The 13,358-nt window shown below is 45.7% G+C and overlaps 1 protein-coding gene across 7 annotated transcripts in view; it reads left to right on the plus strand.

Annotated features, from left to right (window-relative positions):
* The window catches only part of CNNM1 (cyclin and CBS domain divalent metal cation transport mediator 1), a 74,874-nt gene extending 63,260 nt beyond the window's left edge, over positions 1–11,614 (plus strand). For 2 of the 7 annotated variants that reach the window (XM_003734507.7, XM_002756510.7), the window contains 4 exons: positions 5,463–5,646; positions 5,795–5,944; positions 7,652–7,753; positions 8,787–11,614. In XM_003734507.7, coding sequence (XP_003734555.1) covers positions 5,463–5,646; positions 5,795–5,944; positions 7,652–7,753; positions 8,787–8,866 — 516 coding nt within the window. In that variant the 3' untranslated portion in view covers positions 8,867–11,614. Of the gene's footprint in view, positions 1–5,462; positions 5,647–5,794; positions 5,945–7,651; positions 7,799–8,786 lie in introns of all 7 variants that reach the window. The other 5 variants (XM_078346238.1, XM_078346239.1, XM_009010121.5 and 2 more) reach the window with 3 other exon arrangements.
* Positions 11,615–13,358: the final 1,744 nt, after the last annotated feature.

Consider the following 13,358-nt stretch of genomic DNA (forward strand, 5'->3'; position numbering starts at 1 on the left):
AGCATTGTGTTTTCAGGGATGAATAAACACCTTGAAAGTGAAAACAGAACATCGTACAATGATAGGAGACCAGGTGCAGTGGCTCACACCTGTAATCCCACCACTTTGGGAGGCTGAGACAGGAGAATCACTTGAGGCCAGGAGTATGAGACCAGCCTGGGCAACAAAGTGAGACCCCATCTCTACAAAAAGAAATGTTTAAATTAGCCAGGCATGGTGGCATGTACTTGTAGTCCCAGCTACTCAGGAGGCTGAGGCAGGAAGATTGCTTAAATCTAGGAGTTCAAAGTTACAGTGAGCTGTGATCATGCCACTGCACTCCAGGCTGTACAACAGAGCGAGACCCAGTCTCTAAAATAAAATAAAATGACAGGAGACATCATGTTAGACTAAAGATTAACTTCTGGACACCTTGGCTGCTAAGTCAAAATGTCCAGAAAGGCACCCATGCTTTTCGCTAGTTTAAGAATAAATAGACCTCCACTTCCTTTGTAGCTTAGAGGGTGCTTGGATTCTAAACTGGCCACTCTATAGGAGAAGACAGTTTGAACTAAAGCTGTTGCTAATAAATTCTTTTATCTACTGCAATGAAGAGGAAACAAAAACGTGGAGTCTGTCAAAAAGTGGCTTGACTCCCTCAATCAACTAATTTATAAGTATTTGTTAAGCATTAACAATGTTTCTGGGTACCCTGAGCTATAATACAGAATCCCAGCACTTTGGAAGACCGAGGCGGGTGGATCACGAGGTCAAGAGATGGAGACCATCCTGGTCAACATGGTGAAACCCCATCTCTACTAAAAATACAAAAAATTAGCTGGGCATGGTGGTGCATTTCTGTAGTCCCAGCTACTCGGGAGGCTGAGGCGGGAGAATTGCCTGAACCCAGGAGGCAGAGGTTGCGGTGAGCCGAGATCACGCCATTGCACTCCAGCCTGGGTAACAAGAGCGAAACTCCATCTCTCTCTCTCTCTCTCTCTCTCTCTCTCTCTCTCTCTCTCTCTCTATATATATATATATATATATATATATATATATATATATATATATATATATATTCTCTGCCTTATAAGTAGATTAAGACCTAGTTAGAGAGAGGAAGCTTAATTTAAATTAAATAACAGTGACCAATGCAGGGTACTATCTAATTCGTTACAAAATTATGTGGCATTCTTTTAAGCACTAATTGGCTGAGAATGTACTGAGCCTTTAGGAAATGGGAAAGAACAAGAGGAGAGTTAAGGCAATGCCATGCAAAGGGACACCTGTGAACAGGTATGGAAGGCAAGTAGACATGGTGCATTCAAGGGACTGGTAAGAGAGAGGAGCTGGGCAGGACCAGTGGTTCTGTCCTGGTGAGTAGTGGGAATGCTGCTGGCCCTGCAAGGTTGGGTCATGGAAACTGGGCACAGCCATTTAGGTGATCCACTAAACCTTCCACATCCAGTCCAGTAGCCAGTAGCCATGTGATAAATGCAGCCATTCAGTATATGTGGCTATTGAATGCATGAAGTGTGACTCTTTCAAACTGATGTGCTGTAGGTGCAAAATACACACTGTATTTCAAGACCAGTACAAGAAAAGAATATAAAATTCCTCACTAATCATTTTATACTAATCACATGATGATGTGACATTATTTTGGATATATTGGGTTAAATGAAATGTAGTATTAAAATTAACTTTACCTGTTTTTACTTGTTAAAATGTGACTACTAGAAAACTTTGAATTACCCATGGGACTCACATTATATTTCTCTTCAACAGTATTATGCTAGATCAAAAGAAGTTGTCATAAGTTGTTGAACAAGGGGAAGGAACTGACAAGTGATACCCGAATCTAGAAATGCTGCTGGGAGAAGCAGAGCAGAGTTGCTTCCCTGGATATATTAGGACCTTGTCAATAATTTATTTTGAGGCAACACATTGACATGGCAAAAGTTCAGAATTTTTTTTAATTTTTTTAATAGGGAGATGTGTGAAAGCAAGGCCGTTAAGGCTGTGAGACACACAGAGGATTTAGTCATTGGATGGTACCTTTCCTCTTACATAAAAACCCACCAACAGTGCAGACCCTCTCCAGTCCCTACCCCTCCCCACCCTCACGGCCACACACTGCCATGCTTCTTCCCACCAATGTAAGACCCTCGCTGTGGCTGTCTGAATCTTCTCTTTGGCATCACTGACAAGTGGTGGTTTAACATCTGTGTGAATGCCTCCAGTGATGAGGAACTCGGTACCTTACAAGGAAGCAGGTTCCATTCACTCAGTATCGTTACCAAAAATACTTGCTTCCCATCCTTTCCCCTCAACAGTGTTTAAAGAGAGGGTTAGAGTTCCTGGATCCTTGATTCCAGGTAACAAGAGGGGCATATCATTGTTTCGTAAAAACAAAAAGCGGCCAAGAGCAGTAGTTCACACCTGTACTCCCAGCACTTTGGGAGGCCAAGGAGGGTGGATCACCTGAGTTTAGGAGTTCAAGACCAGCCTGACCAATATGGTGAAACCCTGTCTCTACTAAAAATACAAAAAAATTAGCTGGGCATCATGGTGTGCACCTGTAGTCCCATCTACTCAGGGGGCTAAAACAGGAGAATTGCTTGAACCCGGGAGGCAGAGATTGTGCCACTGTACTCCAGACTAGGCAAGACAGAGCGAGACTCTTGTCTCAAAAAAAAAAAAAAAAAATTCAAATTCAAATTTTTTTCAAAAAGAGTAGTACAACTCACTAAAGATAAAATCTGGGCAGAACTTTCCCAAAAATTAATTAGTTAAATAATATAGAGCATTTTGCACAGTAGTCATTCCCAAGAGACTTCCAGCTTGGGGGACGCAGCCAGTCTACCAACTCATAGGGCCCAGGGCCAGCAAATCCATTTCAAAGCCAACTGAAACACTGCCTCTTCCTTCACTCTTCCTCCTCCATTTCATCACTCTCTGTCCCTTTCCTTCTCCACTGTCCATACTTGGAATTGCCTTCCTTCCCCTACTTTCCTTTTTGCTTTATTTTGCTTTATTTTCTTAATTAAGGATTTATTTTTCCAAGACCTAGTCTTGCTTTCATAGTACCTCCAGTCACACTGACTCTGGGGGTGGAGGGGACACTGCTCCTTCCCCCACCTCCACCCTGTGCGCACCATGGCCAATTTAGACATAATGAGATGGTAAGTTCGACAGTCGTCTTTGAAATGTATACCCATTATAAAGTCAAATGGTGAGACATGCATGTGGGCATGTTTTAAACAACCATTCCTAACAGTTTTGTATGGTGGATTCACGTGTTACCTCATTATCTCTGGTCCTCTTTTATAAGCTCGGAGAGGTTAACAATGCGGCCAGTGCATTCATTTGCCCATTGGCTGATTAAAAATGTATATGTATTTGGCCAAGGTTACCCAGCTTGAAAATTGGGACTCAAACCTTAGTTCTTAGCAGAAAAATTGGGACTCGAACCTTAGTTCTTAGCAGGCAATGTGTTTCCCGCCATATTTCCTAGGTGAAGGGACACTTGGCCTTTGACAAAACTAGAAGCCAAATTTAAATAAAACTGAAGAACCCAAACAGAGTAAAATCAACTGCTTTGCTGGGCTTATCAAGCATCATTTAGGGAATTTTCCTGTCCTTTGCTGTTAGAGCCAAATATCCTCATCTTTGGGGGAAATTTTGGAACCTGACGTTTCACTTACCAACAGAGGGGGCTGCAAAAGTCAGCTGTGCTCAACAAGAACATTGAATTGATGGAAGACTTTGGATAAATGCTAAGTGGAGACCTGTGGTTCCATGCCATAAAGCGTAGAACATACCATTTTGACCTGAAAAATATCAAAGCCAGTTGTTAACACTTCGCTGCTTTATCCTTTAAAATCCTTTAGAAGGAAAAAACCAACACCTGAGTAGTACCCATGTCTGATTTTAACTAAATCTTAAGTCAGCAGTTCTCAAAGTGTGATCTCCAGACTAGCAGCACCAGTAACTTACTAAAAATGCAAATTCTCAGTCTCCACCCCAGACCTAGCAAATTAGAAACTCAGAGTTAAGCCCAACAATCTTGTTTTAACAAGTCCTTCAGATAATTCTGATGCCGAGGTTTGAGAATCACTGATTTAAGCCATCAAGAGAAAACACTATTTGCCTGCTCAGATGGGCAGTAGTAAGATTAGAAGCCTGGAATCTGCATGTGTGTGTCCCATACATGCTGCAAAAAGGCATGCATTCTTAACTGGTGTTTTGTGATTAGATTAGTTTTGCTTAGAATTTCCTTGCAAATATCCTGAAGTTTGTTAAAGAAAGGATTGATATGTCTAGTAAAATAATGGGTCTTGTCAGTAGTTAACACAGGGCCTCTGTTGAGAGCTTGCCAGATACAAAGCCAACTTCAAGCCTATTCTCTGTCCCACTGTGTAAGCCTTGACCATCCCCTCTCCTGTTTCCAGTGGACATCTTTTCTGAGTCAACATGCAATACCAATTCTGCCCCTAAAGGAAAGAGAAGGAAAAATGAGCAGAATTTCTGGTTTTGTCCGTTCTCTAGTGCTAATGCTGGGAAGGAGGGATGAAAAGGCTTTAGGAGATGCTGTGATTGGGAAGGATGTTGTGCCATGTGCCATTTCCATTCTTCCCCCAGTGCCAGTCACTGATTAGCAGTTTTACATTCCTGTGCTGAGTGGCACACAACCTAACCTGTTCGCACTGCTAGCAAGGATTCACAGTGCCAGTCTGTGATGTACACCCAGAGAACAAGGGTGACAGAGACAGCTTCCTGCCTTTTAGAAGGAAAATATTTTATTCCTATTTTTCCCACCTGGAATCTTGAAGACTCCTGTCTGGTCTAGCTGCAGTCTGACTTTCCAGATACCTTCACTTGTGGGTGAGGTTTGACCCATCAGGAAAGTCACAAGGCTGACTCTGTGATTTGAAGAGACAGCTAGGAGACTTTCCTCCTGTGTTCCCTGCCAACATAGGAGCATGACCTTACAACCAGGGATGGGCTTAGTCCAAGTCAGAAATGCCTGTGCTCTCTCAGGCCTTAGCCTCCAGCTTCCAGATACTAAGACCTTGGGGACAAGAGCTTCCCTGCCAGAGTCCTACCTTATTCTCATCAAGTCACCCCCGATGTACCCTTTGGGCCTTTGGCAATAGTATAAATGTGTGTTTTAAACTTCTCCATGGGCAACCACCCTGCTCACTGAAGATGCTCTCCATCCTCTCCAGGGTCTTGGAAGGTTTGGCTCTTCTGGGTACCATAAAAATGAACAGTGGGTAATGGGGTAGCAGACCAGCAAAGGGACCTCACTGTCCCTGCTGGACTGCTACAGCATGAGTAAGGCCCCTGTTTTTGGATCTCAGGCCTCAGTGGCCGAGGGTTCCAAGCACCAGAGCAAGGATGCCCCTGAGCCTGGAAGACTGGCTGCATGCAGGAGGGCTTTGCCTAACTGCTTCTAAGCTCCTGCCTCTTCCTTGCAGATCACACGGCAGCAGTATCAGAACGCACTCACCGCCTGCCACATGGACAGCTCGCCACAGTCCCCTGACATGGAGGCCTTCACTGATGGGGACTCCACCAAGGCCCCCACGACCCGGGGCACACCCCAGACCCCTAAGGATGACCCTGTCACCATGCTCCTGAACAACAGGAACAGCCTGCCGTGTAAGTCTGCTGGGCGGACGGGCAGGCCGGGCTGGTGTAGGGTGAGGACGGCCCTGCCCTCCTCTTCCAGCCCTGCCCAGGGCTCACACCCCTTGAGCCCTGGGTCTTCTCCAAAGCAGAGAGGTGATGCACTCACCATCCTCCCCAGGCAGCCACTCAGACGGGCTGAGAAGCCCCAGCGAGGTGGTATACCTGAGGATGGAGGAGCTGGCCTTCACCCAGGAAGAAATGACTGACTTCGGAGAGCACAGCACACAGCAGCTCACGCTATCTACTGCAGCTGTTCCCACAAGAGCAGGTCAGGGAGGCCAACTGGGCCCAGTGGAGCAAGGGGGATCATCGCCTTTGGGCATTGGGATGGCCCAGGGAAAGCTGGTTGAGGGGAGCCCTGGGACCCCAGACCCTGCGTTAAACCTCCAACCTCCTTACACAGCCAGGGAAGGGAAACATTTACTGAGCACCTACACCATGCATCATCAGGCCCTGTCTGATTCATTCTCCCAGGAAAACTGTGTAGGGCAGTATAAGGAGTTGGGTTTCTGCCTGGATTCAGACCCTGACTCCTTGAGTTAGGAGCTATGCAATTTTAGGCAAGTTATTGAACCTAAGACTCAGTTTCTTTATCTAAATAGATAAGTATCCTTATGTTAATAGATATATATTATAACAGCTATCTCATAAAGTAGCTTTGAGTATAAATGAGATAACATACATAAAAGGTGTATCACAGTGTTCAGTACCATGCTCTATAAATGTTAGGTAGCTATTGTTAGGCCTACCTTATAGATCAGGAAACTGAAGTCAGCCACCATTGTAACTAGCTGTGGCTTTGACCGAAGGTGTAGTCTATAGGACTTTTCCTGAGATCTCAGATCACATCACCTCCATCTGAGACACTGAACACTTCTGCCTTGACAGTGGTGTTGCTCTGAGCTCCCAGAGTCCCAGCAGTCCCGAGATGCTTCTGTGTTTGCCTAACTAAGATGTACTTCCCCAAGTTTTCAGCAGCCCCCTATGCCTGTACCCAGACCAGCAGTTCCCCTACCCAACCTTTCAGACCTACCCCAGTTCATAGTATATGACCCCTCAAGTCCAGAGCAGTGACCTGAAAAAGTGCTCCCAAGATTTTTAAAATCAGCAAGACAATATGTTTGAACTTATGGCTGACCCAGAAAATCTGGGCCATGCATAGTCATTGTTCCAGGACCTGAATTTAGAATTGATGTTCTTTTTCTGCCCCAACACCAAGTCCAGTAGCTAAAGCATGTAGCAAGAACATGTAACAAAGGAGTAAGAATGAAGGCAATGGAGTAGACTTGGAGATCATCTAGTCCAACCTCGCCCTGTGACACATGAGGACCCTGGAGGCCTAGAGAAGGGGAATAACTTGCTCAAGTCCAAAAACTGCTTCAGAAGCAGGCTCAGCCTCATATCATGGCTTTAGTGCAGTGCGGTTTCCAGTACACCACTCTGCCTTCTGTTTAGGTTTTTATTTGCATTGGTGTTAGCTAGGCCCCATTCTGGGCTCTCAGACTCTGTAACTTTTTGAATTCCCATTGAGTCCTGTGGGAGAAGACAGGGCATTGTGGTTGTTGTTGAACCCTGTGGCTTTCCAGGGTTGTGCAGATAAACCAAGGAGACCTCCACCTGGCCTCACATGTGCTTTTAGTCTGGCAAATAGACTGAGTGGAGAACATATTGTTCTCTAACGCCTCTCTCTTGCCACCAGTGTTTGAGGAGAAGGAATGATTTCTGACTTTGCATGGATTGTTGAATTCCTGCTCCTGTTCTCCATCTTTTTTGTTCCTTTTGTGGTGCTAAAATGCCTCTTGCTAACTAATGAGACCCAGCAGTTTCCTGGGCATCCCTCCCTTGTTACATGCTCCTAGCCTTGGCTTATGTCTTAAACATCACCTGCTGATGGATGTCACCCAGAATCACCCTGTCTTAATTCCTGAGCATGTAGGTTGAGACAACTTGAGTTCCCTCTTCTTTCCTTTCTCAGCATCAGATAGTGAATGTTGTAACATCAACCTGGATACAGAGACCAGCCCCTGCAGTAGCGATTTTGAGGAAAACGTGGGCAAGAAGCTGCTCAGAACCTTGAGTGAGTAGCTAGTTCTTCACCCAGATGAAAGCTACCCTGTCGTTGGTTAGTAGGAAAAGCATGTTAGCATCTTCTTCCTGTGGGAGGAGCAAGGGAATCCTCTTAGAAACTAATGAGAGACAGTTGTGGAAATCCACACAAGGGGTTGGGTTAGCATTGCACCAGTTTGGGGATCTATCCCATTCAGTTGTTTGTCCTCTAGGATAGGAGTCTGCGCACCATGCCCACAGGTCAATTCTGACCTCCCTCCTCCACTTTTTTTTGTAAATAAGAACTTATTGGATCATAGACAGATACATTTGTTATCTATGACAACAATGGCAGAGTTGAGTAATTGTGACAGAGACCATATGCCCCACAGGCCTCTAATACTAACTATCTAGTCCATTAAAGAATTGGTGTCCAGGAGACTCAATAGGAGGAGAACAGTCTCCTTCACAGATGGAAGTCCATGGTGGAGAGAGCAAGGTGAAGGCATTCCTTCCTAAAAACAGACCTGGGAACAGATTGCTCTCTCATCCTTGAGGACAACTATGTAATTATACCCGCCTGCCCCAATGCTGAGGGGAGGTTGCTTCAGAGCTAGAGACTGCAGGTCCCTGGAAATGGCTCCCAGCTACAGCCACCAACCCTGGCTCATGGGACATCAAAGTCTATGAGATTGGTCCTCTCTGAGGGTGTCTGGCAGTCAGTGGGGCTGGCCCTCCAGGGGTGCTGGAGGCATGAGCCTGAGGTGTTATATGGGCTTTACTCAGTCTCCTCTGGAAGTCTAAATTCCAGGCACCAGCCTGGGTTTGTGACTTTTCAGAGATGGCATCTTATGTGGAAAGTATGGCCTAATCTTTCAAGATGTAAATATGCCAGTATCAGCACCAGCATACAGTGCAGGTTAATTCTAACCAAGCCAAGTTCTAGTCAAGCGCTCTGTCCCCATTTCTGCTTCTGTTTTGAAAAGAACTCAGACTGCCAAGCGATTATGAATATTCCTCCAGTGTTACAGGCTGATACTTGCAATCTGTTTTTTTTTTTTCAGGTGGCCGAAAAAGGAAGAGATCACCAGAAGGAGAGAGAACCTCTGAGGAAAACTCCAATTTAACACCTCTGATCACATGACAGGGCAAGTCAGCATTCACCGGGTGTATGAAATTCCAGAGCTTTGGGGGAGAACCCACCCTCTCCTCATCTGCTTCCCTCAAGGCCTCCCACAGGTGACAGAACATTCTGCCTTCCCTTCCATCTCTTCGCCCCTAGCTGCCAGTTTGGCAGATTTTCCCTTGTTGCCTCCAGTTTGACTCAGAGCCTTGACATGGCCCTAACAGAAGGAGGTGCCTCTAATAGAACACGCTAGAAGTGGTCTTTTCCACAGTATAGTCTGAGACTGGAGAAGAGATGTCTGACTGCAAGCTGACAATGCCACTCTGGGACCCCTGATGTTCTTTGTTCTTTGGGATCCCCCGATGCCATAGGAGACCTATTGTCTTGGAACTCGCCATTCTTTCCTCCAGAACAAAATGTTAACTTTCTAACATAGTTCATGCTTAGTTTGGCTCAGAAGGTACCATTGGCAGACAGGCACATGGGAGGCTGGAGCAGGAGGTCTGAAGATTATTAGTTCAGGGGATGGGACCAAGAATCTCCCCAGAGCTTTAAAGTAGTGGGACTCAGCCATGTTGGCATGTGATTGACATTACAGCACAGAAAGCTGTTAGTGACTGGTTTCCTGTTAGATAAGGGTTCCAACAGCCTGGGGAAGTGTGTCTCAGCTGGAATGGAAAGAATGTGAGATGGAACCTCAATTCACTGTTTTTCCCAGGGACACATCTGTTTTGGTTCCCAATCAGCAGTCATCAATTCATCAATAAATCTGCTCTGGAAGAGAAGGAACAGGGAGCAGAGAGACCCAATTGGGAGCCAGAGATGGAACTTCAGGTCTTAAATGCAAATCAAAGCAAAAAACAAAACTTACACGGAAAAATTTTAAGTGCTGAAAGCAAGTTTAGCCATGACAAACCAAAGAGTGCCCAGCTCAGCCAAGAAAGATACATTATCTCATGGACTTCAGGGAGTTACACAGGAATGTTGAAGAATCATTCTTCTTTTTCATGCATTTGTCCCTCTCCGACCCCTTACTACACCCTAGCAGATCAGCTGAGTGTGCTTTATTCTAAGAACTTACTGGTTTTTCTCCTGGAAGTTGGGGCAGGTGCAATCCCAAGCATTACCACCAGATGGCAGAGTGAATGCACATACCAGCTTCCAAGAATAAAATAGCTCTGAAAAGCAACCACAAGGCCCGGTGCAGTGGCTCACGCCTGTAATCCCAACACTTTGGAACGCTGAGGCAGGTGGATCACTTGAGGTCAGGAGTTCAAGACCAGCCTGGGCAAAGTGGTGAAACCCCACTTCTACTAAAAATACTAGCGAGGCATGGTGGCACATGCCTGTAGTCCCAGCTATTCAGGAGGCTGAGGCAGGAGAATTGCTTGAACCTGGGAGGCAGAGGTTGCAGTGAGCTGAGAATACACTACTGCACTTCATCCTGGGCAACAGAGCGAGGCTTAAAAAAAAAAAAAAACACCACAGCCAGCCTTAGGGAAAACTTAGAATTAGTGAAGTTTGTCTTCGGAATACTTCTCTCCCTTTCTGATTTATCTCCTACCCTTTAGATGTCAGTCAGGTACTTGTTGAGCTGTCTGCTGAATCTCCAAACCATTCCCAAACCTTTTTCCCTGTGGTATACCATCCAGCTTCCCTCCCCTTCCTCCAAAACCCTCACTCCCACCTCCCCACACCCATTCAATCATTCACAGGGAGGAGGGAGATTGATCATTCCTCTGGGTTATCTGCATCTCAAAAGAAAATGCTTACCCACAGGAACCTTTAACTCAGGGGTTCTTAATTTGGGGTCCATCACCCCAGGGGGTCCATAGCTGGACTGCAGAGGGTCTATGAAACCCCTAAAATTATCAGAATTTAATATATGTATTCTTGTATGTTTTTTCCAGAGCATCAAAGCTTTCATAAGGTTCTAAAGGTCTCAGACCTACAAAGTTTAAAAAAAACCCACTATTTTAAATAGTGGAACTTTCAGCCCAGGGTTTCTGCAATGTAGAATGAAGTGGATACTGGGCAGTTTGAGACAGGTTTTTAATTTTAAGTGGTCTTCTCAAGTGTCCATCAATTGGTGGGGAAGGCTGGCACCCACCAAGAAGTGGAAGTCCTCAGAAATTCTTGGCACACCCTAGAGTATTGTACAACCTACACCCACCCCCCCCCCCACATAAAGTTTGTCTCCTCTTCCCCAACAACCCAGAGCAGGTGTTGCAGACAGGAGGGCCACAGCATGTGGAAGTAAAGACTTTGGAGCTAGAGATGCCTTTTTCAGCAATGATTATTGACTTCAGCACACTCCTTGCCCGATCCAGCCTGAGGCTCCAGCAGTGCATGACTTCTCATAGATAACTTCACAGCCATCCAGTCCCAACACCTGCTCTTGCCTGGTAGGAATAGGTGAAGTGTCAGCCCTCAGTGTTGGGTATCTAGACCCAAACCAATAAATGGTGAGTTCTGAGCAAGAACGACCATCATGCAGGCTTCCTGCCCAGCTGGCCACTGGCCCTGGGGGTGCCTGCCCGGCTGGTCTTCATCACCCGAGGCCACCAGGCTCAAGCCACTGCTGTTGCATTACACCCATCCCTTTGCAAAATCCCTAAGAAGCCTGTCACCAACTCCCCTCCCTCTACACCCTCACCCCACAAAGACTTTCTTCAGGTTAAAAAAAAAAGTTTAAAAAAAAGCATTTATGAAGGCTCAATAAATTGTAAATAATTTTTAAATAAAATGAAAATGCCTTTCCTGAAATGTGGCTGTTTTCTTTGCCCCTGGAATCTTCTGAAGTGGCTTCATTTGAGATGCAGGTAGAGTGATGCCCACGTGTAATGATCTGACCTGTGGACCACCTGCCTGAAGAGGCATGCCACTCCAGGCCTGGTGTGAGGCTGCAGTGAGATCACAGGGAAGCCTTGGCAGATACTCTGGGAGGCCAGATGGTAAGATTTTGCAAGAGTGAATGACAGAAATGAGAAGTAAAAGCCAAACGAGAAGCCAGTGTGCATAAAGGCAAGGAGCACTAAGACGACAGTGAGGAGGGTTGGCATTTGTTGAACCCATGTGATGGGTGAGGTGCTGTGCTCGGTGCCATCCAAATTCAAGGTCTTGAGAGCTAAACCCAGATGAGTCCTTGAGAAAATATGCTGGTTACACTAGCTCACTTCTGCAGACCCTTCGGAAAGGAGTACAAGTGGCATGACTCACGGTTTACAACCAAAGGCTAGGGAATGGAACACAAGAATGGGCCAGGGCTGTTCGTCAATTTTAAGCCGATGCTGGAGGAAGGGAACAGCCAGGCAGGTGGGAAGATGTGTTTGGGCGTTTAATGCCTGTGTGGAAGGAAGGCCAAAATCTGACACCTACTACTAATTTCTCAAAGCACACAGGATTAGGGGCCTATGCCAGGACCTCTTAAGGTTCTTAGGAACCTCAGCAGAGACTATTCATTTCACTAACGGTAATAATAAATGATGGAAACAACTATTTTGCCAAGGGCTTTATGTTTCAAGTATTGTGCTAAGTACCCATTAGCTCATTTCTTTCTCACGCCCTGTGGAGGAGGGGTTACTGTCTGCGAGGTGGGGTTGGGGTGACTTGCTCTAGGTCACACACCTGGGAACTGGCAGAGCCTGGAGGTCCAAGTGTCCTGCTCCTGACTGGGCAAAATTTGTGAAACAATCCCACCTCTGAAGTTCACTGGCATGTTAGAGGCCCTGAGGAGTCCTGCCAGCTTACCAAACTCACACAGAACGCTTTTTCAAGTGAACACAGTGGGGCCACACTGACCAAGTCAGAAGAGAACTAAGAAGGCCAGATTCCCATTGAGATGGGCTTTTTTCAAGTGCTAAAAACGTTTTAGCACTTTGGTATTGTCACTTAGGTTTAGACATCTGTTTATCTTTAATGGTTCCCTAGCAAGATAAATACTGAGAAATAAGATTGTCAGGTAGTGTTGCACTTTGGGAGGCTATAAACATTTTAGTATTTCAGGCTTCTTTTGCCCCCAAAGAACCAATTTTTGTCCCCATGGAGGCAGTATCGTCCCATGGAGAATGAGTGGTTTAAAGTATCTGGAGAGAATGGCAGATTGACAGAAAGTAGAATCATTCAACTTCCATATTGGCTGCCTTCCCTTATTAACGACAAGGATCTTTAACATTGGAAGAACAAAAGACTGATTTGTTCAGAAGGCTATGAAGAGATGGGTGGGAGGGCATCTAATCACATTCACTCATTAACTTCCAGCAGCCCACCACACACTTGCAGAGAGTGCCCTCGGAAGGACTCCCGGGGCTCAAGCCAGACAGGGAAGGATCTAGAAACCACATCCTGTGCAGAAACAAAAATGGTGGGGGAGAGGCAGTTCACATGGAAAAATGTAAACAAGGAATAACAACGGCTACTTTCAAATATGTGAAAGGTGGTAGATTAGAAGTGCCAGTAGATTTACTAGCTGTCATTTAAAGGAAGGAAGGAGGCGCAGGGGAGTGGGACA

The sequence above is a fragment of the Callithrix jacchus genome, chromosome 12 (assembly GCF_049354715.1).
Source record: "Callithrix jacchus isolate 240 chromosome 12, calJac240_pri, whole genome shotgun sequence".
Classification (NCBI taxonomy): domain Eukaryota; kingdom Metazoa; phylum Chordata; class Mammalia; order Primates; family Cebidae; genus Callithrix; species Callithrix jacchus.